Source organism: Macaca mulatta, chromosome 7, assembly GCF_049350105.2.
Source record: "Macaca mulatta isolate MMU2019108-1 chromosome 7, T2T-MMU8v2.0, whole genome shotgun sequence".
Taxonomy (NCBI): domain Eukaryota; kingdom Metazoa; phylum Chordata; class Mammalia; order Primates; family Cercopithecidae; genus Macaca; species Macaca mulatta.
In genome coordinates this window covers 173689185-173713648 of record NC_133412.1, presented here as the reverse complement: position 1 = coordinate 173713648, position 24464 = coordinate 173689185, and the positions used below count along the sequence as shown (strand labels likewise).

Genomic DNA, 24464 nt, shown 5'->3' with positions numbered 1-24464 from the left:
AACCTCTGCCTCCCAGGTTCCAGTGATTCTCATACCTCAGCCCCCCAAGTAGCTGGGACTACAGGTACATGCCACCATGCCCAGCTAATTTTTGTATTTTTAGTAAAGACAGGGTTTCACCATGTTGGCCAGGCTAGTCTCGAACTCCTGACCTCAAGTGATCCACCCTCGGCCTCCCAAAGTGCTGGGATTACAGGCATGAGCCACCACACCTGGCCAATTTACATACTTTTTTTTTTTTAATTGAGACAGAACCTCTCTGTCACCCAGGCTGGAGTGCAGTGGCGTGATCTCAGCTCACTGAAACCTCCACCTCCCAGTTTCAAGCAATTCTCCCACCTCAGCCTCCCAAGTATCTGGAACTACAGGTGTGCGCCACCACACCCAGCTAATTTTTTTGTATTTTTAGTGGAGACAGGGTTTCACCATGTTGGCCAGGCTGGTCTCAAACTCCTGACCTCAGCCTGGCCAATTTACATAATTTTACAGCAAATATTTAACAAATGGATAGGATAGAGTAAAATAAATGACACCACAAATGTATATGTTTGATTCATAGAGATAAGTCATTTGTAGGATAATGGTTGAAAGTGTAGGCTCTAGAGTCAAACTACTAGAGTTTATAGCACACCTCTGCCATTTCCTTGTGATGTTAACGTGGGCAAGCTTTTATTTTATTTTATTTTTATTTTTTAGAGACAGGGTCTTACTCTGTCACCCAGGCTGGAGTAAAGTGACGCAAACATAGCTCACTGAAGTCTTAAACTCCCGGGCTCAAGTGATCCTCCCACTACAGCCTCCCAAGTAGCTGGGATTACAGGCCCACCACCGTGCCCAGCTAATTTTTTTTTTCTCATTTTTTTGTAGAGTCTCACTATATTTCCCAAAGTGCCAGGATTGCAGGTATGAGCCACCATGCCCAGCCGTGGGCAAGTTTTTTTTAACCCCTCTGTGCCTCATCTTTGAAATGGAGATAAGAAATCTATTTCATAGGACTGCCACAAGGCTTAAGTGAATTGATACATATAAGGTGCTTAGAACAATAACAGGTACAGAGGTGTTCAAAGTTAGCAGCTCAGGCACTAGCCTTGTCATTTTCCTTCTCCTCCAAGGTTTTACAGCAAGCTAAAATGAAGCTGGAGTTCAGCCAGTCTTTGAAACCCTAAGAAACACAAGAAATTTAATAACAGTACTCGTAACGTAGTTACATCTTGCTTTACAGTTTACAAAGTGCTACCATGCCTTTTTTTCCTCATTTCGTTCTCATAAGAGCCTGGGGTAGAGGAAGAAGTTCCTGGCGGTGCCATTTTATAGGTGAGAAAACTTGACACTTAGAGGAAATGATTGAGCCAAGAAGGGTTTGATGGCAGTACAGTCTCTGTCTGCCCTGTCCTCACCTTCTGCAAGGGTAATAGTGAATCATAACTAATAGGAGGTACAGACACACCTTCTCCAAAGGTTCGTAGTTAAATAAGGCAGCATGCGGAATGGACAGACTGGAGACAGTCCTTACGCCATGTGGAACCTAGGACAGGTAAGGGCCTGTCCTCCACCCCAGAGCTCACTTTGAAAGCAGCTGGCCAGCAGTGGAAGACATTTGCTCAGCGATATATTAGTTATGGGTCCAAAAGCCCGATAATTCATTCCCAAGGCAATTAAGATAAACAGCAAATAGAGGATGGGTGCCTTGGCTCACACCTGTAATCCCAACATTTCCAGAGACTGAAGTGGGAGGATCACCTGAGGTCAGGAGTTCAAGACCAGCCTGGCCAACATGGTGAAACCCTCCCTCTACTAAAAATACAAAAATTCGCTGGGCATGGTGGCAGGCAGCCTTGGGAGGCTGAGGCAGAAGAATCGCTTGAACCCCAGAGGTAGAGGTTGCAGTGAGCCAAGATCGCACCACTGCGCTCCAGCCTAGGTGGCAGAGCAAGACTCCATCTCAAAAAAAAAAAAAGAAAACATCAAATAGTAATTTGCCAGAAGTTTTTGGCACTAGTGAACTTAGGTTTATTAAAACACATTGGTATTGGCCGGGCGTGGTGGCTCACGCCTGTAATCCCAGCACTTTGGGAGGCCGAGATGGGCGGATCACGAGGTCAAGAGATCGAGACCATCCTGGCTAACACGGTGAAACCCCGTTCTCTACTAAAAATACAAAAAATTAGCCGGGCGTGGTGGCGGGCACCTGTAGTCCCAGCTACTTAGGAGGCTGAGGTGAGAGAATGGCATGAACCTGGGAGGCAGAGCTTGCAGTGAGCCGAGTTGCCCACTGCAGCCTGGGCAACAGAGCAAGACTCTGTCTCAAAAAAAAAAAAAACAAACACATTGGTATTTAGACCCTGAGCAAACAAGAGTCCTCCAGTGCTCTGGGCACTGGGTGGGGCACAGGGGGCATCACCAGGTGCAAACTTGATCTTGACTAGGAGGCCCCTCTTTTGCAGACCTTAAGTCAGTAAATCCTAGCCACTCCTTTAGTCTTCAGCATTGGCATTTGATGGTTTTCCTCTTCTTCATGGCCCCGAATTTCTGCTTCTCTTTTTATTATATTATCCATGTCCTTTATTGTAACTCACCTCACAACCTTTTCGGAAAAAAGGACTCAATACAGGAAAGGAAAAACAGCTACGATGTTTTGTTATTCTCTCGTTTTTCTCCTCTCTCCTTCCCCGTGCCCCCCACCCCGCCCCGCCACCAGTCTTGACTGTCTGCTGAACGAAGCCTCTGACCTCAGGCCGGCCGTGAACATACTTCCTGAGAGATGGCAAACATGCCCAACAGCGAGCCCTGTGCCTCCCCGCTGGAGCTGTTCAACAGCATCGCCACACAAGGGGAGCTCGTGAGGTCCCTCAAAGCGGGAAATGCGTCAAAGGTACATGATTTTGCTGGATTCTCCACGAAGGCAGCTGAGCCTCCCAAGTCTGTAGGGTTGTGTTACTCTAGAATAGATGGTTTCCTCAATGACTGAGGTGTTTTGGTTATAATTTTTTTTTTTTTTTTGAGAGGGAGTTTCACTCTTGTTTCCCAGGCTGGAGTGCAATGGCGCAATCTAAGCTCACTGCAACCTCTGTCTCCCGGGTTAAAGCGATTCTTCTGCCTCAGCCTCCCAAGTAGCTGGAATTACAGGCATGCGCCACCACAACCAGCTAATTTTGTATTTTCAGTAGAGATGGGGTTTCATCATGTTGGTCAGGCTGGTCTCAAACCCCTGACTTCAGGTGATCTGTCCACCTTGGCCTCCCAAAGTGCTGGGATTACCAGCATGAGCCACCATGCCAGCCTTGGTTATCGTTTTAAATGTATTTTTCCCTTTATCAACATTGGGATGCCTGTGGTGTAAAGAGTCAGGGGTTCTCAAAGCCTTTGTGAAGTACAGTGGCCCTCCAACCCACCTCTCCCTATTTCCTGCTCAATTCTTTTAGCCGACCTTTTGGTTATGTACGCCCCATATCTGTAAATATTCTGCTTATTATATTGTTCCTTGTTGATTTTCAAGTTGGGAACTTTCAGGTGGAAATGAAGAATTCGTACTTCCACAACCACTTGCCATCCAGGCAGTCTCCCCGTCTGTATTGCAGTTGTAGTTAGGTCAGTATCTGTACACTGACATTATTATGACCATGGAAATAGACGTGGACAGCTGAACCATCAAGGATAGAATGAGTACTCTAACTTTCTCGCCCAGCTTTTGTTTTCTCTGGAGTTAATATTTGTCTTAATTTCTGTTTGCTTGACTTTTATGTCAGTGATACTAATGATAATGTATCTCCAAGCCCTTTCCCTGTCCAATGAATCTCCTTTCAACACACATCAACTAGTCTATCAGGTTCATCTTTTTGAGGAGATCTCTCCCAAAACCTTCTGCCTGCTTCCCGCTGGACTGGTGACTCTTGCGTCCTACACTGCCCATCTTGGCGTCTTTCTTCACTGTCGACCCAGGGGTTTCTTTCACCCCTGTTGATTGGGTGCCCCGTTTCCTGCTCCTTCGTCTTATTCCTCTTTGCTTTACTCTTCGGGCAGAGCAAATCTTCCAATTGTTTCTGAAAAAATACTGCAAAGGAAATATTTCTGGGGGGATCTTGCCCATCTGAAAGTGTATGTATTTTACCTAAAATGTGATTGATAGCCAGGCTGGGTGTAGGGTTCTAGCATGGAAGTGATTTCCCTGGAAATGCTGGAGCCACTGCTCTACTGGCACCTAGCTTCTGGGCTTGCTGCAGAGAAGTCAGTTGCCATTCCTTTGTTTTTTCTTTTTGGAAGTTGGCAGGATCTTCTTTGTTCCAATGTTCTGGAATTTCATGGCATGTGGGCTCAGTATGCCTTTCTTCCCTGCCCCACCCCCCGACCCCGCCCCGCAAGATGGAGTCTCGCTCTGTCACCCAGGCTGGAGTGTGGTGGCACAATCTCGGCTCACTGTGACCTCTGCCTCCTGGGTTCAAGCAGTTCTCCTGCCTCAGTCTCCCAAGTAGCTGGGATTACAGTTGTGTGCCACCAGGCCCGGCTAATTTTTGTATTTTACTAAAGATGGGGTTTCGCTGTGTTGGCCAGGCTGGTCTCAAACTCCTGATCTTGTGATCTGCCTGCCTCAGCCTCCCAAAGTGCTAGGATTACAGGCGTGAACCCCCACACTCAGCCTGCCTTTTAGACTAGAAACTCATGACCATTAATTCTCAGAAATCATGATTTCTTTGATCTCTTCTGTTTTCTCTCTTCACAGAGTTTTTTTTTTTAATTCAGAGACTGTTTCTCTGATTTTCTAACCCTCCTATTTTCCATTTCTGCTGTCATTTTTAACCTCCAGGAGCATGTGTGCTCCCTGAAGTTTCCTCATAGCACTCTGCCCTGACTTACAGTACAGTGCCACCCTTTTCTGTCTGAGATCTTTTTCTTTTTTTTTTTTTTTTTTTTTTTTTTTTGAGATGGAGTCTCGCTCTGTCGCCCAGGCTGGAGTGCAGTGACCGGATCTCAGCTCACTGCAAGCTCCGCCTCCTGGGTTTACGCCATTCTCCTGCCTCAGCCTCCCGAGTAGCTGGGACTACAGGCGCCTGCCACCTCGCCCGGCTAGTTTTTTGTATTTTTTAGTAGAGACGGGGTTTCACCGTGTAGGCCGGGATGGTCTCGATCTCCTGACCTCGTGATCCGCCCGTCTCTGCCTCCCAAAGTGCTGGGATTACAGGCTTGAGCCACCGCACCCGGCCTCTGTCTGAGATCTTAATGGTAGTTTTCCATAAGTCCTCTACATCCTTTATAATCTCAGTTTCTTCCATCTTAATTTGTTTCCTACCTGCCTTTCATATTAGAGGCAATTCTCAAATGTTTGGTGTTTCTTGGCTGTTTGCTTGTGTTTTGGGGGGTGCAGTAAAAACTGCTGGATGTACTTTTCGTTGGGGAGGAGCTTATCAACATGGGTTCCACTTCCTGGAGAGTGATCAGGCTGCTCCCCTTTTGTTGGGGAATATCTTTCGTGTCAAGGTCTTTAGATGATCTTTTCTTTTGTCTTTTTTTTTTTTTTTTTGAGACAGAGTCTCGCTCTGTTGCCCACAGGCTGGAGTGCAGTGGTGCCATCTCAGCTCACTGCAAGCTCCGCCTCCCAGGTTCATGCCATTCTCCTGCCTCAGCCTCCCGAGTAGCTAGGACTACAGGCACCCGCCACCACGCCCGGCTAATTTTTTTGTATTTTTAGTAGAGACAGGGTTTCACCATGTTAGCCAGGATGGTCTCGATCTCCTGACCTCGTGATCCACCCATCTTGGCCTCCCAAAGTGCTGGGATTACAGGCGTGAGCCACCGCACCCAGCCTGGATCTTTTCTTTAGTTAAGTGAGATTCCCTAGAGAAAGCTCCCCCAGTCCACTGTTCAGAGGGGGTGAGTCCCACTGCCAGCATTCTACAGCTGAGTGGGAGAGAAGGGCTGGGCTGTGGGATCCTTCCCCGAAGCTCCTTATTCTCTGTGTGCTGCCAGTGCCCCAGCTATGCAGATTGTCCCCAGTCTAGGGACCTGTAACTCTGTCCTCTCTCGACGTGAAACCTTGGAATGGAGGGGAAACTGTGACACTCCCAAGGGGGTCTCAATAACTTCTTCTTGAAGAGACTTCAACCAGCACTCCTGTTTTCATAACCCGCTTTCCCCCCAACTCCTGTAAGCGCCCAAGGTCACTAAGGTCTGAACCTTTGGGTGATTCCATAGCAGTGTACACTCGGTCACGTTCCGGTATTTCCACGGTGTCTTAGCATTTGTTTTTCTCTCATGCTTTTAGGCACTGGTCATTCATCAGCTTTTCAGCTTCTTTGAAACCTTGTTGCTGTCGCCCTCTTCTTGTTTCCTTTGTCCTTGCGGGATTATGCTTTAAAAAAAAAAAGTCTCGGCTTTTGTTGTAGTAGATTTCAGAAGTGTCATCATCAATATGTATCTTTAACTAGAACATAAGCATTTCATTTCCTTCCGGGGTGACTCCACTCCTAGGTCCCCCAGCTTCTCTATGACTTCCATCACTTCTCTTTTTTTTTTTTTTTTTTTGAAGCAGAGTCTCACTCTGTCGCCCAGGCTGTGCACTGGCGCGGTCTCAGCTCACTGCAACCTCCGCCTCTTGAGTTCAAGGGATTCTCCTGCCCCAGCCTCCTGAGTAGCTGGGACTATAGGCACCCGCCACCACACCTGGCTAAATTTTGTATTTTTAGTAGAGACAGGGTCTTGCTGTATTGGCCAGGCTAATCTTGAACTCCTGACCTCAGGTGATCTGCCCGCCTCAGCCTCCCAAAGTACTGGGATGACAGGTGGGAGCCACCACGCCCAGCCCAACTTCCATCACTTTCAACTCCTGTTACCTGTTACCTTTTCAAACACCTTGCTTGTCACCAGATGGTGTCAACCATCTCACATTCCCCAATAGTTTACTTTGACTATTTGGGACCCTGATTTAAACCATTATTTGTGTGTGTGTGTGTGTGTGTGTGTGTGTGTGTGTGTGTGTGTGTGTGTATTTTGAGACAGGGTCTTGCTCTTTCCATGTTGGAGTGCAGTGGTGCAATCCTAGCTCAGTGCACCCTCGAACTCCTGGGCTCCCACCTTAGCCTACCAAGTTGCTGGGATTATAAATACAAGCCACTGCACCCAGCTCATATTTTAAAGGAAATAAACAGTACTGACAGAAAGTAATGTCAAAAAAAAAAAGAAGTTACTTTTTCACAGAAACAGATTTACTCACCAGGTAGGGCTCAAAAGATTAAACCAAGTTATTTTAAAACAAAGGGATAAAATAAATAAAAGACCCAGTGGGGTTATGTAAGCCTATCATTTTGGGAAGTTGACAGTGATATTTTTGTCCATTAATATCAAATTTGAATGACACTTAGTAAATGTTTTTGGTTTGTAATTCTTAGTGACTGCAGTTATGTTCATTATTTCAGTCAACTTGATACATTTTATAATAACTCTTCCAAGTGTATCATTTGACTAATGCAGTTGGCTGGCACACATTAAAGACATCAGAGGTTACACAATGAGACCAGAGTTAAGTGATGAAAAATTCAGAAGTACATTTGTATCTGACCCTGAAATGTCTTGGTAGTAGAAGCACTTGATGTTTTGGAAATTTTAAAAATTAACTTTTAGCAAAATAGTTTGAACCACACTGGGAGTGCCAGTTCTCTGAGAGGGCACCACCAGCTCTTCCTTGGCCTGCTGTTTATCTAGGCCATGGTCCTCAATGGTCTTTTCTGCTCCCGTGTATCTAAAGAATAAGAGCCACGTCCTTCAGTAGCAGCAACTCATTAAAGCGGTGAGTTTCCTAGGGAGGAATAAGTCAGAATCTGAGGGCTGTGAGGGGAAGTAGTTTGAACAGGACTGAAGAAGCAATGCTAGGTCTTAGGTATTAAGAAAGAAAGCAGAGCCTTTTTCTTCTCCTTTTTGTTTAAGTAACTTCTAAAATCAAAATATACCATTCATACAGAAAAATATGCTACTCATAAGCAGGCACCTCACTGAATTTTCACAAAATGACCACACCTGTGTAATCATCACCCAAATCAAGAGCAAGCATAGAGCACCTAGAAGCCACCCTCACGCCCCTCAGCCTCTGCCATGACTCCTCCCACCAGGGGTAGCTCTACCTGTGTTTGAACTGTATGTAATCAGGTAGTATACAGTTTTGTGTCTGGCTTTTTTTTTTTTTCTGAACATCAACTTTTGGCCAGGCCCTGTGGCTCATGCCTATAATCCCAGCACTTAGGAGACCAAGGCAGGAGGATCGCTTGAGGCCAAGAGTTTGGGACCAGCCTAGACAACATAGTGAGACCCTGTCTCTACAAAAAATTTAAAAATTAGCCAGACATGGTGGCATGGTGGCACACACCTGTAGTTCCAGCTACTTAGGAGACTGAAGTGAGACCCTGTCTTAAAAAAAAAAAAAAAAAAAACTGATATTCTGGGGTTTTTTGGGGGTAGGAGTCTCACTTCATCACCCAGGTTGGAGTGTAGTGGCACAGTCTCGGCTCACTGCAACCTCTGCCTCCCAAGCTCAAGCAATCCTCTCACTTCAGCCTCCCGATTAGCTAGGAACACAGGTGTGTGCCACCATACCTGGCTAATTTTTTCTATTTTTGGTAGAGACAGGGTTTTGCTGTGTTGCCCAGGCTGGTCTCGAACTTACGAGCTCAGACGATCCGCCCGCCTTGGCCTCCCAAAGTGCTGGGATTACAGGCATGAGCCATTGCACCCAGCTAACATCAGCTTTGAATCCTGTTTCAGTGTCCTGGTTCAGACACTGATTAAGACTGATTATAAGAAAATAGATAAGGTGAGCCTGCTTGTCTTATTTCAGTGCTATTCCAAAATGCAGATGGTCCTTGAGCAGGGACGTTGGTTAAATGTTTGACTTTCGCACAGCCTCCTAGTTACAAGCAGAATTAGACCAGATAGAGTATGAAATGTCAACAAAGCTAGTTATTAAGGGATACTGACCGCAGTGTACTTCAAAGCAAGGTAAGCCTTCCCATAAATAATTGGATAGATTATAGGTACTAAACTTACTTTTTGCAAGTACTGAGCCTAGGTACTACAGAAATGAGATGGGTGGAACATACTTACCTGTCTAACCTGGGCAAACGTCTCATCTATGAATTGTATCCATTGGGTTACTGATTCCACAAATCTGGCTCATTTAAATGATGAGTCTCAGATAATTTTTTAGTTTGAAACACAGATCTCTCCAGAATCGCAGTCCTCTGTGGCCCAGGTGCTGTATCTGATGGAACTGTTATCTCTGAATGGAGGTTGATGTTTATAGAACATTCTGTATATGGTAAAAGGAATTTAAGGAGATTTAAAAGAAAGAATGTTCTGTATAAACTATAAGTGGAAATGTTTGTATTTCCCTTGGTAAGCAAATTGGACTGTGTATATTCTTTGTTTGTGATCTAATCTAGCAAGGCCAATTACCGGAATAGAGCTTTAGGGCATAGAGTGACTAATAGGCTTAATTAGGCCTGCTTTTCTAAACTCCAGGCTTCTAGGGATGGCCACTATGAACTCCTGCAAAAGAGTCTTTAATAGACTTCCAGACTACCCAAGGGTGCATTTTACCTTTGGTTTTTTGGTTTTTTGGTTGTTGTTTGTTTTTTTTGTTTTTTTTTTTTTTCAAGATAGTTTGATAAGACTCTAAAATGTGGTGATATAACTATTTCCCAATGAATCCCTCCTTAATTTATAACCTGAGAGCCTACATTTTTTGTCCTTGCTTTTATCTGTTTTAGTTGCTCTTACTATCCTTAGTGGCATCATTGGTTAAGTTTCCATAAATACTCGTCTCAACCTGTGTGGAATGTAAAAACTAGTTCCAACACAGAACTCCAGGATACTCAGTTAAAGGAGCTTGTCACACACATTCTCTGGCATCAGTGGTGTTTGAGAAATCTCTAGTATATGAACTTTGTCATAAATGACAGTGTATGTTGTGTCACTGCTACTGTCCCAAAGTGTTCGTGGTAGCACTAGAATAACAGATGAAAATGAAGTGTTTTTGAGCCAATGACTTGCTGTGATTCTATGGGTAAACTCCTTTACCTCTCTGAGTCTTAGATTCTTGAGCTGGAAAAGGACAGTGACAACAGTGCCCGCCTCGTAGGGTTGTGACACTAACTAATGTAACGTGTGTGAAAGCATTCAACATAGTGCCTGCCATAGAATAGGCATTCAGCAAATATCAGCGATTAGTAATGTTTTTAGCCATCACTTTTGTTTCCTTTCTCAGGATGAAATTGATTCTGCAGTAAAGATGTTGCTGTCGTTAAAAATGAGCTACAAAGCTGCCATGGGGGAGGATTACAAGGCTGACTGTCCTCCAGGGAACCCAGCACCTGCCAGTAATCATGGCCCAGATGCCGCAGAAGCTGAAGAGGATTTTGTGGACCCATGGACAGTACAGACGAGCAGTGCAAAAGGCATAGACTATGATAAGCTCATTGGTACGTCCTCTGCTTTCTTTCCAGAAAAGCTTCAACTTTTAGAAGTGGTCCCATTGAGTTGATTGCATTGATGTTTTTAAATTTTGAATTAATCATAAATTCAGTGAAGCTTCAATGCCAAGTAAAAATGGATCCTAAAACCTTTTGATTGTGCATTATATTCCCAAAGGATTATTTTAAAATAAAATAACAAAATATATTTCAAAATAATGATCTATAGTAGACAGCTTAGTAGAAGCTTTTCCCCTTTTTTGAGCGCTTCAGAACTTGGGAAAGGTCTATTGAAATGGCCGTTTATAACATTTAGTAGCTATAAGTCAATCATAGATTACTTAGGTTTCCCAGTGATACTGACTATGGACCTAGAAGGCTGGAAGTCAGCTTAAGAGCGGTGACTTCTCACAGCGGGCCAGTTCCCACCATCAGGCCCTTCCTTGAGGGCCTTCCTGCTCAGAAAGACTGTTGCCATTCCATTGAAGTCTTTACTCTGAGATCATTACTAATTGTCAGAGAAGAAACAGAACTAAAATGTTTTCATCTAAGTCAAACCCATTTTCCATGATTTGAGTATAGACTATCAATCTATCAATGAAGGAAAATTCACTTGAAGACAGACATTAATTCAGTTCAACAAATAAAGAGTGTGAGCAATCATGGTTGCCAATGAATATAAATTTTACCTTAATAAATATATATATACATATTTTTATATGTGTATGTTTATATTTTGTTCAAAAGTTGCTAGCTGGACTGCATTGTGGGTATGTTTCCCATCAGAATCCAGTCTCAGGCAAAACAGCATTTTGTGTTGTAATTTATTTCCTGTTTTGTTGGTTGTGTTGATCTCAGATGTTGTTTTAATACAAAGACCTTTTACTTTATGTTGGGGGTAAGGACCTTTAGCAGAAGGCCTAAAGAGGTTTGTGTTCATTAAGATTGTGCATGGATCACTCACTTTTCACCCTCATTTCAGTAATATCTAATCACTAAACCTCCTGCCACCTAAGAAAGTCATCTCTTCCTTTTTTCCAGTTCGGTTTGGAAGCAGTAAAATTGACAAAGAGCTAATAAACCGAATAGAGAGAGCCACCGGCCAGAGACCACACCGCTTCCTGCGTAGAGGCATCTTCTTCTCACACAGGTCAGTGGCTCTTCAGCACAGGCCTTCTCGCCTGTCCTCTTCTTTTAGTTCAAAAAGTCACAAGACACTCCCTTCATAAGCCACCTGGTGCTGTGGGAAAAGTGATGGCCAGCTGTCGGAAGACTGACATCCATCTTCTGTCCTGTCAGTATCCCACTGTGGGATCATGCTTGTCCATTCACCCTCAGGCTCTTAGTTTTTTCATTTGTAGATTGCCCACCTCACAAGGTGAGAATCATATTAATAGCAGATGAAATTCTTCCCAGATTACTTGCTGTGAATAAATTATAAAATGTCATGAAAACAAAAGAGAATAATATGTCCAAGTTCAGCATTTCCCACACGACAACAGTAGGCTTCCTAAAATTCCAAACCCTCTTCCTCCTATTGTATCAACTTGCTCATAAATAATACCAAGAGACAAACCAACAGAGAATGCATGGAACAGATTATCTGTACCTTAGGCCATAAATTCCATGCAGATAACATCAAGATATGGGCAGGTTCCAAAAGAGTTTCTGCCTCTCCCAACCTACAGTTAATCTGGGTTGAGGCAGCCCCATTTTTGAAGCTGTGTCCATGGAATTTATGATCTGAGGTAGGATTGTTCTGTTCTACTGGTGCGTCACGGTTACAGGAGAACACCCCCAGGACAGAGCCCAGCAGTCTGCCCAAACACTTCAAATTCTACCTGCAAAGAGCTCCAGGCCTTGCTCAACCCAGTTTCTGGGCAGATTAAAGTATACAACTAAGTGGGTTTTAGTATATTCACAAGGTTGTGAGACCATCATGACTATCTAATTCCAAAACATTTCATCAACCCAAAAGGAAACTTCTACCCATTAACCCATTTATGCCAGAAGTTGCAAAAATTTTTTGTGAAAAATCAGACCTTGGCAATCACCTTGAGCCGTAAGATATAAATAACTCCCACAAGTTTAGCATTCCAATTATGGAACACTAGGTATAAATGGGTTAACAATCATTCCCCACTTCTCCCTCCCCACTGGCAACTATTAGTCTGCTTTCTCTATATCTAGATTTAGGCATTTCATATAAATGGGATCATATAACATGTGGCCTTTTGTGTCTGGCTTCTTTTACTTGGCATAACATTTTCAAGGTTCCTCCATGTTGTAGCATGTATCCATACTGGATTCCTTTTTATTGCCAAATAATATCCCATTGAATGGATATACCTCATATTTTGTTTATTCATTCATTAGTTGATAGACATTTGAGTTATTTTCACTTTTTGGTTATCAGCAATGCTGCTCTGACCATTTGAATACAAGTTTTTGGGTGGATATATGTTTTCAATTCTCTTGGGCATATACCTCAAAATAGATTTAATGACTTATATAGTAATTCCATGTTTAACTCTTTGAGGAACTGACAGACTTTTCTACAGCACCTGTATCATTTTACTTTCCCACCAGCAACATAGGAAGCTTCCCATTTTTCCACATCCTCACCCACTCTTGTTATTTTCCATGTTGTTGTGTTTTATAGCCATCCTAATGGGTGTGAAATAGTATCTCATTGTGGTTTTGGTTTGTATTTCCCTAATGACAAGGATGTTGGGAATCTTTTCATGTGCTTATTAACAATTTTTATATCTTTAGAGAAGTGTCTATTCAGATCCTTTGCCTACTTTTTAATTGGGTTGTCTTTTTATTGTTAGCTATAATAGTTCTTTATATATTCTGGATACTAGTTTCTTATTCATATATTACTTGCTCCCATTATATAGGTTGTCTCTTCACTCTACTGATAAGTCCTTTGAAGTATAAAAGTTTTTCATTTTGATGAAGTCCAATTTATTTTATCTTTGATTGATTGTGTTTTTGGTGTCATATCTGAGAAACCACTGACCAATCAAAGGTTGTGAAGATTTACAGCTATAGTTTCTTCTAGAATTTTGTGGTTTTAGCTCTTTCATTTCAGTTTCTGATCCTTTTTGAGTTAATTTTTGTTATTTGTGAGGTACAGCTCCAACTTCATTCTTTTGCTTGTGGGTATCCAATTGTCCCAGCACTCTTTTTTCAAAAGACTATTCTTGGCCAGGTGCAGTGGCTCACGCCTGTAATCCCAGCACTTTGGGAGGCTGAGATGGACGGATCACGAGGTCAGGAGATCAAGACCATCCTGGCTAACACGGTGAAACCCCATCTCTACTGAAAATGCAAAACATTAACCAGGCGTGGTGGTGGGCGCCTGTAGTCCCAGCTACTCGGGAGGCTGAGGCCAGAGAATGGCATGAACCCGGGAGGTGGAGCTTGCAGTGAGCCCAGACCTCGCCACTGCACTCCAGCCTGGGCTACAGAGCGCAACTCTGTCTCAAAAAAAAAAGAAGTAAGAAAGAAAAGAAAAGACTATTCTTTCCTTACTGAATCTTTTGGCATTTTTGCCAAAAATCAATTGGCCATATATTTAAGGATTTCATTCTAGACTCTCAATTCTATTCCACTAATTTATATGTCTATCCTTATGCTAGTACTACATAATCTTGATTACTGTAGCTCTGTAGTGAGTTTTGAAGTTAGAAAATGTGAGTACTCAAACATGGTTCTTTTTCAAGATTGTTTAGGTGTTTTGGGCCCCTTACATTTCCATATGAATTTCAGCTTTTCCATTTCTGCAAAAGCAGCAGCTGGGATTTTGATAGGGATTGCACTGAATCTGTAGACTCATTTGTAGAGCATTGCCATCTTAAAATATGAATTCATCTAATCCATGAACATGGGATGTCTTTTCACTTCTTTCATTTCTTTCATTGATGTTTTGTAATTTTCAGTGTATAGGTTTTGTACTTCTTTGGTTAGATTTATTCATAAGAATTTTTATCTTTTTAATGCTATTGTAAATGGCATTTTCTTAATCTCATTTTCAGATTGTTTGTTGTTACTATATAGAAATACAACTGATGGCCGGGAACGATGGCTTACGCCTCCCAACACTTTGGGAGGCCAAGGCAGGTGGATCACTTGAGGTCAGGAGTTCGAGACCAGCCTGACCAACATGGTGAAACCCCGTCTCTACTAAAAATACAAAATTAGGCAGGCTTGGTGGCAAGCGCCTGTAATCCCAGCTACTCAAGAGACTGAGGCAGGAGAATCACTTGAACCCAGCAGGCAGAGGCTGCAGTGACCGGGGATCGTGCCATTGCACTCCAGCCTGGGCAACAAGAGCAAAACTCTGTCTCAAAAAAAAAAAAAAGAAAAAAGAAAGAAATACAATTGATGTTTGTGTATTAATCTTATATCCTGAAATTTTGCTGAGTTTATTAGCTATAATGCTTTTTCTCTTTTTGCTGATTCTATAGGATTTTCTACGTATAGGATTATATCTCCTATGATTAGAGACAGTTTTACTTCCTCCTTTCCAATTTGGATTTTTTTCTTTCCTAATTTCTCTGACTAGAACTTTCAACCAACTAAACTAACCGGCCAACAACCTAGAACGTTCAATAGGATGTTGAGTAGTAGTGTAGAAAGTGAGCATCCTTGTCTTATTCCTGATCTTAGGAGAAAAGCTTTCAGTAAAGACTGAATATACACCATTTAGTATAATGTTAGCTGTGGGCTTTCTATATACCCTTCAACATGTTAGTGTTTTTATTATGAAAAGATATTAGATTTTATCAATTGCATTTTCTGTGTTTATTGAGATGATCGTGTGGGTTTTGGCCTCTGTTCTATTAGTATGGTATATCACATTGACAGGTTTTTGTGTGTTGAATCAACCTTGCATTCCTGGAACAAATTCCACTTAATCATGGTGTTAAAAATCAATTGATTTTCAATCATGGTGTATAATCCCTTTTATATGTTGCTGGATTTGGTTTGTGAGTTGCTGAGGATTTTTACATCTGTGTTCATAAGGGATATTGGTCTATAGTTTTCTTTTAATGTCTTTGGTTTGGTATCAGGGTAATACTGGCCTCATAGAATGAGTTGGGAAGTATTTCTTATTCAATTTTTTTGGAAAAGCTTGGGAAGAATTGGTGTTAATTCTTTTTTGAACATTTGATAGAATTTACCAGTGAAAATGGGGTTTTGGGCTTTTCTTTGTAGAAAGTTTTTTCATTACTAATTCAGTCTTTTTGTTTGTTCCAGATCTGTTCATATTTTCTATTTCTTCTTGGGTTCATTTCAGTAGTTTGTTTCTAGGAATCTGTCTATTTCATCAAGATTATCTAATATGTCGGCATACAGTTATTCATAGTATTCCCTTATACAGTAATCCTTTTTATTCCTATAAGATCAGTAGTAATGCCCCTTCTTATATTCCTGATTTTGGTAATTTGAGTATTTTATTCTACCCCCCCAACACACACACACCCAGTCACTTTAGTTCAAAGTTTACTAATTTTATTGGTTTGTAGTCAACGTTTTTTATCTTAGCATTGCATGGTTCTTCTCACTGCCTTTGTGACTTATTTATTGACTACAGTATAGTAATCCTGTAGCCACTTGGCTTAGGAAAGCATAGGACCTGAGGCATTTGCCCATTCTCAAATTTCAGACTGCCCCTCTGTCTAATTTTGTCATCTATAAAATTAGAGATTAAATGAGATCTACCATGCACAGTCAAGCTTCAAGTGGTGGGCAGGTGACTGGGTTCCCTCAGTAGCTGAATGAGCCTCTCCTGGAACCCATCCTCATAAAACAGGAGCTCAAAATTGGAGCCCAGTAAATTTCTGCACGCTTGTCAGGAGCACCTCACCCCAGGACCGAGCACACAGTGAGTTCTCAGATGCTCCCCATAAACACAAAAAAAGCAGCTCATGGGACAGTTGCATTTTTTTTCTCTTCTGTAAGCCCATAAAAGTTTAATTTGGTTAGTTGTGAGAACCAAAGAAAGATTCTTTCCTTCCAAAATTATGGGTTATTTTCTTTCCTTATTTCAAAAGCAGTATGTGAGCATTTCATGGGAAAAAAATGAAAACTAAGCCCAAAAACCAGAACACCCACAATTGTATCTGTCCAGAGATAAGCAATGGTGACCCTTGGCTTGGGGAATATAAGGAGAAGTCACTTGGCCGGGCACGGTGGCTCAAGCCTGTAATCCCAGCACTTTGGGAGGCCGAGACGGGTGGATCACGAGGTCAGGAGATCGAGACCATCCTGGCTAACACGGTGAAACCCCATCTCTACTAAAAAATACAAAAAAAAACTAGCCAGGCGAGATGGCGGGCGCCTGTAGTCCCAGCTACTCGGGAGGCTGAGGCAGGAGAATGGCGTAAACCCCGGAGGCGGAGCTTGCAGTGAGCTGAGATCCGGCCACTGCACTCCAGCCCGGGGGACACAGCGAGACTCCGTCTCAAAAAAAAAAAAAGTCACTTTCAGAATACCGTTCTCTAGATTCTCCTACCCAGACCTCTGGAAAAGGTAGTTATTCATCTTGTATTTGGGGACACTTTACCCAGAAACAAAGGACATTCATCCTGGAGTGTTGGTTTCCCACCCTGCTGAACATTGGAACCCCTCATGGAGCTTTTTAAAAATACACATTCCCGGCTGGGTGCAGTGGCTCACACCTGTAATCCCAGCACTTTGGGAGGCCGAGGTGGGTGAATCACGATGTCAGGAGTTCGAGACCAGCCTGGCCAACATGGTGAAACCCTGTCTCTACTAAAAATACAAAAAATTAGCTGGGCGTAGTGTCGGGTGCCTGTAATCCCAGTTACTCGTGAGGCTGAGGCAGGAGAATCACTTGAACCTAGGAGGCGGAAGTTACAGTGAGCAGAGATCGCGCCAATGCACTCCAGCCTGGATGACGGAGTGAGACTCTGTCTCAAAAATAAATAAATAAATAAATAAACAAACAAACAGTCCCAGAGAGCGCCTCAGATCCATTCAATCAATTTCTGGAGGTGGGGCACAGGCAGCTGTGATTGGAAGCAGCCTGGTGGGGAGGGGGATGACTCTAGAGTGACTTGCAGATGAGGATACCTAGTCCCAAGCTGGCTGAGGGGCCCAGATAGATCTCCAACTGGGGACGTGACCTCTGAACTCCCAGAGGAAAATTCTTACTTTCCCTACTAAGCCAGGACTGTCTGGTCCCATGCAGTTTGCCTGGTCTTGGTCTGAGAGTCCTCGGGGCTGGGTGATTCTGAGCAAAGATCATATGGTGTTGGCCTAGTGTCCCCAGGGAAGTGTACCAAGGTCACACTGTGTCGGCACTGATGTTTGGAGGGATTCCAAGAGTCCCAGTAACTACACAACTGGATCCATCTTTTCAACACACACATTATTCCAAACCTACACTTTTTTTTTTTTCCCTCAGACGGAGTCTCGCTCTGTCACCCAAGCTGGAGTGCAGTAGCGCAATCTTGGCTAACTGCAAGCTCTGCCTCCCGGGTTCACGCCATTCTCCTGCCTCAGCCTCCCGAGTAGCTGGGACTACAAGAGCCCGCCACCATGCCCGGCTAATTCTGTGTATTTTTAGTAGAGTCAGGGTTTCACCGTGTTAGTCAGGATGGTCTCGATCTGCTGACCTCGTGATCCGCCTGCCTCGGCCTCCCAAAGTGCTGGGATTACAGGCATGAGCCACCGTGCCCGGCTGCAAACCTATACATGTTATCTTTTAAAACACTCACAGGAGAAACCATTTCAGTAGAAGTTTCCTGTCCTTTTTGTATCATAAGCACTAAAGGTAGCAAACTCTAGTTATTCATGTTGTTTTGTCTCTGTCTATATTTTTCATTTCCAAAAGTACACTAGTGCCTTGATATTTTTCTCAGAAAATCACACTATTCCTCTTCTCCTTTTTCCTTTAGAGACATGAATCAGGTTCTCGATGCCTATGAAAATAAGAAGCCGTTTTATCTGTACACGGGCCGGGGCCCCTCTTCTGAAGCCATGCATGTGGGTCATCTCATTCCGTTTATTTTCACAAAGTAAGTATTGGATCTTATGGCTTTTCTTACTCTCTTAGTGAATTGAGAATGTTGCTTATAAACCATGTTTAGAACTGACAAGATCATGCTAGTTCATTTGCTGAGCAACCAAGATACGAAGAGTTGGCACTTTTTTGGCTTCCATTCACTTTGTTCCTGGGCTCACTTTAGAGGACCATGGAATGATGGGGAGAGTGAAGCTTTGGAGTCAGCCAGGCCTGCTCCTCTTCTCATCCTGCTCCCTGTCCGCATGGCCATGGGCCGGCTACTTCTCTGAGCCTGAGTTTCCACATCTGCAAGATGAGAGTGAAGATACCTACCTCATAAAACTGTTGTAAGGCTTCAAAACAAAGTGTGTGGAGCAGCTAACACAGAGCATACAGGGCCATCTTGGTCAATAAGTGGTAGTAGACCTTATCATTATCCATAGTCAAATTCATATCATGATTCAAATTGTGATTTTGTAGGCAAGGAAGTTTTAACATACATTGTAAGTAGGAACTATGTTTTCAGATGGCATTCCTCCACAGGGGAGATGAGACGTTAGCTTTCTTCCCCTGTGTTTCTTTAGGTGGCTCCAGGATGTGTTTAACGTGCCCTTGGTCATCCAGATGACGGATGACGAGAAGTATCTGTGGAAGGACCTGACCCTGGACCAGGCCTATGGCTATGCTGTGGAGAATGCCAAGGACATCATTGCCTGTGGCTTTGACATCAACAAGACTTTCATATTCTCTGACCTGGACTACATGGGGTAAGGAGAAAACGTCTGGCTGCCTTTTCAATATGTAGAGGTGGATGTCAAGTTTTCATGACCACAGCTAAATTCAAAACACCTGAAATGGTCTTAAGACCTGGTAAATGTTTTTCTTCCTTTATTAAATGCTATGAGTGGCCAGGCATGGTGGCTCATGCCTGTAATCCCAGCACTTTGGGACGCCAAGGTGGGCGGATCACGAGGTCAGGAGTTCGAGACTAGCCTGACCAACATGGTGAAACCCCATCTCTATTAAAAATATAAAAATTAGTCAAGTGTGGTGGCACGCACCTGTCACCCCAGCTACTCAGGAGGCTGAAGCAGGAGAATCGCTTGAACCCAGGAGGTGGAGGTTACAGTGAGCCGAGATCGCACCATTGCACACCAGCCTGGGTGACAGAGCGAGACCCCGTCTCGAAAAGGAAAAAAAAAGAAAAAAAAAGCTATGAGCTGGTTTATTGGTTTTATTTGCCAATAATTTTGAAAGTGAAAAGCTGTGTATATAAATAGAAAGGATTAAGTGATATCAGTATCTTAAAGACTCAATTATTCCCTCCATAATTACATTTACAAAAATTTAAAATATGGGCTCAGCCACAGCATGATGGCATCTCAGATTTTCATCCTCAGTTGTGCCAGGAAGTCCTGCCTTGCCATTTCTCACCAAGGATAGTCAGTCTTCCAGAGTTATGTCTTCCTCCTTTTCAACGCACCTTTTCCTCACAGAGAAAAGACTCAGTGGTTATACAGTTCCCTCAGTCTAGTTCTTTTAATCAGCCATTTAATAAACCAAAATATTTCATTCTGAAAATCCTTCAAGTTTCATCCCAAATGAATACCAAGAAATGTGTTAGAAAGATAAGACTTTGGTCAACCATTACAAGAAGGATGCTATCTAGTTCAACAAATATTTCTTGAGCACCTAAGTTGTGGTACTCCCCTAAGGCAAGATACTCTCCTAAGTCATGGTATTCCCCTAAGGCGTGGTACTCCCCTAGGGCATGGTACTCCCCTAAGGCAAGGTACTCCACTCCCCTAAGATGTGTTACTCCTCCCCTAAGGTGATTCCCCAGGAGGAGTGGGTTCATTGCTGTGCTCCTGCAGCCCAGGTTGGGCTCTGAGCAGGCCCTCCCCTGTTAGCTCACCATCAGAGAGCAGGCCGAGGCAGGATAAGAGGGATACTAGAGGGGCAGGTGAGCAGTGAGCACAGGCGGACTTGCTTAGAGCCACATCCCCAGGACGTTCCCTTTTATAATACCTTAAAATTGAGTAGTGGCAGCCAGGCGCGGTGGCTCACGCCTGTAATCCCAGCACTTTGGGAGGCTGAGGTGGGTGGATCACAAGGTCAGGAGATCGAGACCATCCTGACTAACACGGTGAAACCCTGTCTCTACTAAAAATGCAAAAATTAGCCAGTTGTGGTGGCACGCTCCTATAGTCACAGCTACTTGGGAGGCTGAGGCAGAAGAATTGCTTGAACCTGGGAGACGGAGGTTGCAGTGTGCCGAGATCATGCCACTGCATTCCAGCCTGGGCGACAGTGAGACTCCATCTCAAAAAAAACAACAACAACAACAAGAAAACAAAACTGGGTGGTGGTTTTATATCTATTGAGAGCAATGTATGCCCTGATAGGAAATCTTGCCCCTCTATCAGCCAGTAAAACTGTTAGCTTTCTAATTTTACCTGTTAGAATTTTTTGTTTGTTTGTTTGTTTGTTTGAGATGGAGTCTCACTCTGTCACCCAGGCTGGAGTGCAGTGGCATGATCTCAGCTCACTGCCAGCTCCGCCTCTCAGGTCCACACCACTCTCCTGCCTCAGCCTCCCAAGTAGCTGGGACTACAGGTGCCCGCCACCACGCCCGGCTAGTTTTTTGTATTTTTAGCAGAGACGGGGTTTCACTGTGTTAGCCAAGATGGTCTTGATCTCCTGACCTTGTGATCCACCCACCTTGGCCTCCCAAAGTGCTGGGATTTCAGGCGTGAACCACCGTGCCCGGCACCTATTGGATCTTTTAAAATTACTTCTCTTTGTTCAACCATGTGAGCATGGAGGCCCTGTGGCATCCTTGAAGGAAGGGAAATAGAGATCCAGATCCTGGCACCTGGGTTTAGTGGCTGCGTGTCATAGCAGCCATGTCCATGAAATAGGATCAAACAAGAACATAGATGTTGTCATTAGTATAATTTTCTTTTTTTTTTTCTTTTTTGTTTTTTGTGTTTTGTTTTTGAGACAGAGGCTCACTCACGGGTTTTGCCATGCTGGCCAGGCTGGTCTCGAATTCCTGACCTCAAGTGATCCCCCAGCCTCGGCCTCCCAAAGTGCTGGGATTACAGGTGTGAGCCACTGTGCCCAGCCGTATTAGTATAATTTTCATGTCACTTTATTTCCTTATTCTCACCCCATTCCATACAATGATTCAACTGATTGAACCTCGGCAGAGACAACCATGAGTTCTGCTTCTCCCTTTCCAATCAGGCAATGCTGCTGGCATTGCCCAGTAGCTGCTATCCTCTTCCCACACCACCGCTGCCCCCACCAGCCACTGGTCTCCCTAAAACTCGGAGCTAATCTCATCTTCCACTTGCGGGTCTTTCCCGGTTCTCCTCCTTAGATGACAGTGAGAATTCTCACCTTTCGCTTAGCACACGAGCCCTTTTGTGATTGGCCCTGTGTTCCTCTCCAGCGTCACTGCTACCTCCAGCTCAGTGGAACAGCTTGCAGTTCCACATCCCTCTCCTTTGTACATGCTCTGTGCTGCCCAGAATTCCCACCCACTCTCCTGACCCTGCCACCCCAGCTTAGCTAATTCTTACACTTCCTTTTTTTTTTTTTTTTTTTTCTTTTTTTTTGAGATGGAGTCTCACTCCGTCGCCCAGGCTGGAGTGCAGTGGCGGGATCTCGGCTCACTGCAAGCTCCGCCTCCTGGGTTCACGCCATTCTCCTGCCTCAGCCTCCCGAGTAGCTGGGACTACAGGCGCGCGCCACCACACCCAGCTAATTTTTTGTATTTTTTTTTAGTAGAGACGGGGTTTCACCATGTTAGCCAGGATGGTCTCGATTTCCTGACCTCGTGATCTGTCCGCCTCGGCCTCCCAAAGTGCTAGGATTACAGGCGTGAGCCACCGTGTCCAGCCAATTCTTTTTTTTTTTTTTTTTTTTTTTGAGACGGAGTCTGGCTCTGTCGGCCGGGCTGGAGTGCAGTGGCCGCATCTCAGCTCACTGCAAGCTCCACCTCTCAGGTTTACCCCATTCTCCTGCCTCAGCCTCCCGTGTAGCTGGGACTACAGGCGCCCGCCACCTCGCCCAGCTAGTTTTTTGTATTTTTTAGTAGAGACGGGGTTTCACCGTGTTAGCCAGGATGGTCTCGATCTCCTGACCTCGTGATCCGCCCGTCTCGGCCTCCCAAAGTGCTGGGATTACAGGCTTGCGCCACCGCGCCCGGCCTCAGCCAATTCTTAACACTTTCTTCCAAAGGCATGATCAAGCATCACCTTTTCCTAGGAGCTTTCCCTCCCCACAGCCAAATTTAGATGCGCCTCTCTGGTCCTCCATCACACTGGGCCTTACCTCTGCCACATCTGGTACAGCGTGGCCCTCTCCCCGCTAGCTGAGTAAGACACACGGTTCCTGAATTTGCTGTCTGTGGCCCATCCCCTCCTGGGCCCCACAGACACAGCAGAAGCAAAGCTGAGCCCCTTCCTCGATGGATATAAATGCTGGTGGCAAGACAGGAGCAATTGCCCGTAATAGTCCATGAAGCTGATTCAGCCAGTAGATGCGCGATGGGGTAGATGAACTTTGGAACAGTCCACGTGAAAAGACCACCACCTGAGCAACCCCACTGTCAGCACTCTCTGAATATGGAGTGAGGCCACTGTTCCCCATGCTGTCTCTTTGGCAACTGCGGTTGCAGCTCCTGATCAGCCTCCACCTTCACTAAGTAAGAACTTCCCTTTTTTTTGTTTGTTTTGTTTTGTTTTCCTTTTTTGAGATGGAGTCTTGCTCTGTCGCCCAAACTGGAGTACAGTGGCGCGATCTCGGCTTACTGCAATCTCTGCCTTCTGGGTTCAAGCAATTCTTGTGCCTCAGCCTCCTGAGTAGCTGGGATTACAGGCGCCCGCCACCACACCCAGCTAATTTTTGTATTTTTAGTAGAAACAGAGTTTCACCATTTTGGCCAGGCTGGTCTCGAACTCCTAACCTCAAGTGATCCGCCTGCCTTGACCACCCAAAGTGCTGGGATTACAGGCATGAGCCACTGCACCTGGCCAGGAACTTCCTTTTTCTTTACAAACATGGAGTAAAGATGAAGCCCAGACAGTACGTCAACCAAAAGGGTCTATGATATCTTTTCTTGAAAGGCATTTTATGTTGAACCTAAAGTGAGGAGAGACATTTTAAAGGGTAAATCCTCTATTCAAACATTTTACTTTAAGAGTTTCTTGTAAACACTTGAGCATTTTACTTTTCTTTCTTGAATTTAACTCAAAATCTGTATCTTTGGCTTAATAAAGCTCCTTCCTGGCGTTTGGGAGCTGGAAATTCAACAAAGCCAGCCATCGCCCTCTTCAAGTCGGGGGGAGGTGGGAAGGCCTCCATGAGGGAGGAAGCCAGTGCAGTTCCCCCTGCACATTGCATGTGGCCCCAGAAAGGCCTTCCTGCCCAGGGCCCTGAGGGATGCACAGGCACTGAGCTGGGAGTCTGAAAACTTGTGTTCCAGACGCAGCTCTGCCCCTGCCTGGTCTTGTTCCCTTGGGCAAGTCCTTAAATCTCTGAGCTTCCATTTTCCTGTGAGGAAGGGAGCTGGGTGCTAGTGGAGGACGGCATAGCAGAGGTTGCAAGTGCTCTGCTTGACGGCCGTCCACTGTGTGGCCTGGGCATGGGAGGAGCTCCTCTCTGCCTGCTTTCTCCACTCTGCTCATTTGTTCTACAAATATTTATTGGACATCTACTGTATGCCAGACTCATGCTGTGGGTACAGCAGGGAGCAAAACCATTATCTCAGCAGCTGTGTAGAGCCTCTCTTCTAATGGGGAGAATCAGCTAACAGGTGATCAATGAGGTGATAATGAGTTCTACGGTGATAATAGGGACAAAGAGCAGGGTTAGAGAAGACCATGGTCAGGAGATGATAGTGCCTGCACTGCATACAAAGTGCTTCAAGCCACGCCTGGCACCTGGGGAGCGCTCAGTAAATG

General features: G+C 44.4%; 1 protein-coding gene across 3 annotated transcripts in view; it reads left to right on the top strand.

Annotated features, from left to right (window-relative positions):
• The window catches only part of WARS1 (tryptophanyl-tRNA synthetase 1), a 44370-nt gene that overhangs the window by 5843 nt on the left and 14063 nt on the right, over positions 1-24464 (top strand). For 2 of the 3 annotated variants that reach the window (XM_001105786.5, XM_001105926.5), the window contains exons 2-6: positions 2699-2872; positions 10247-10460; positions 11493-11601; positions 18386-18505; positions 19077-19259. In XM_001105786.5, the coding sequence (XP_001105786.3) occupies positions 2762-2872; positions 10247-10460; positions 11493-11601; positions 18386-18505; positions 19077-19259 (737 nt within the window). In that variant the 5' untranslated portion in view covers positions 2699-2761. The remainder of the gene's footprint in view (positions 1-2698; positions 2873-10246; positions 10461-11492; positions 11602-18385; positions 18506-19076; positions 19260-24464) is intronic. The other variant, XM_001105363.5, reaches the window with a different exon arrangement.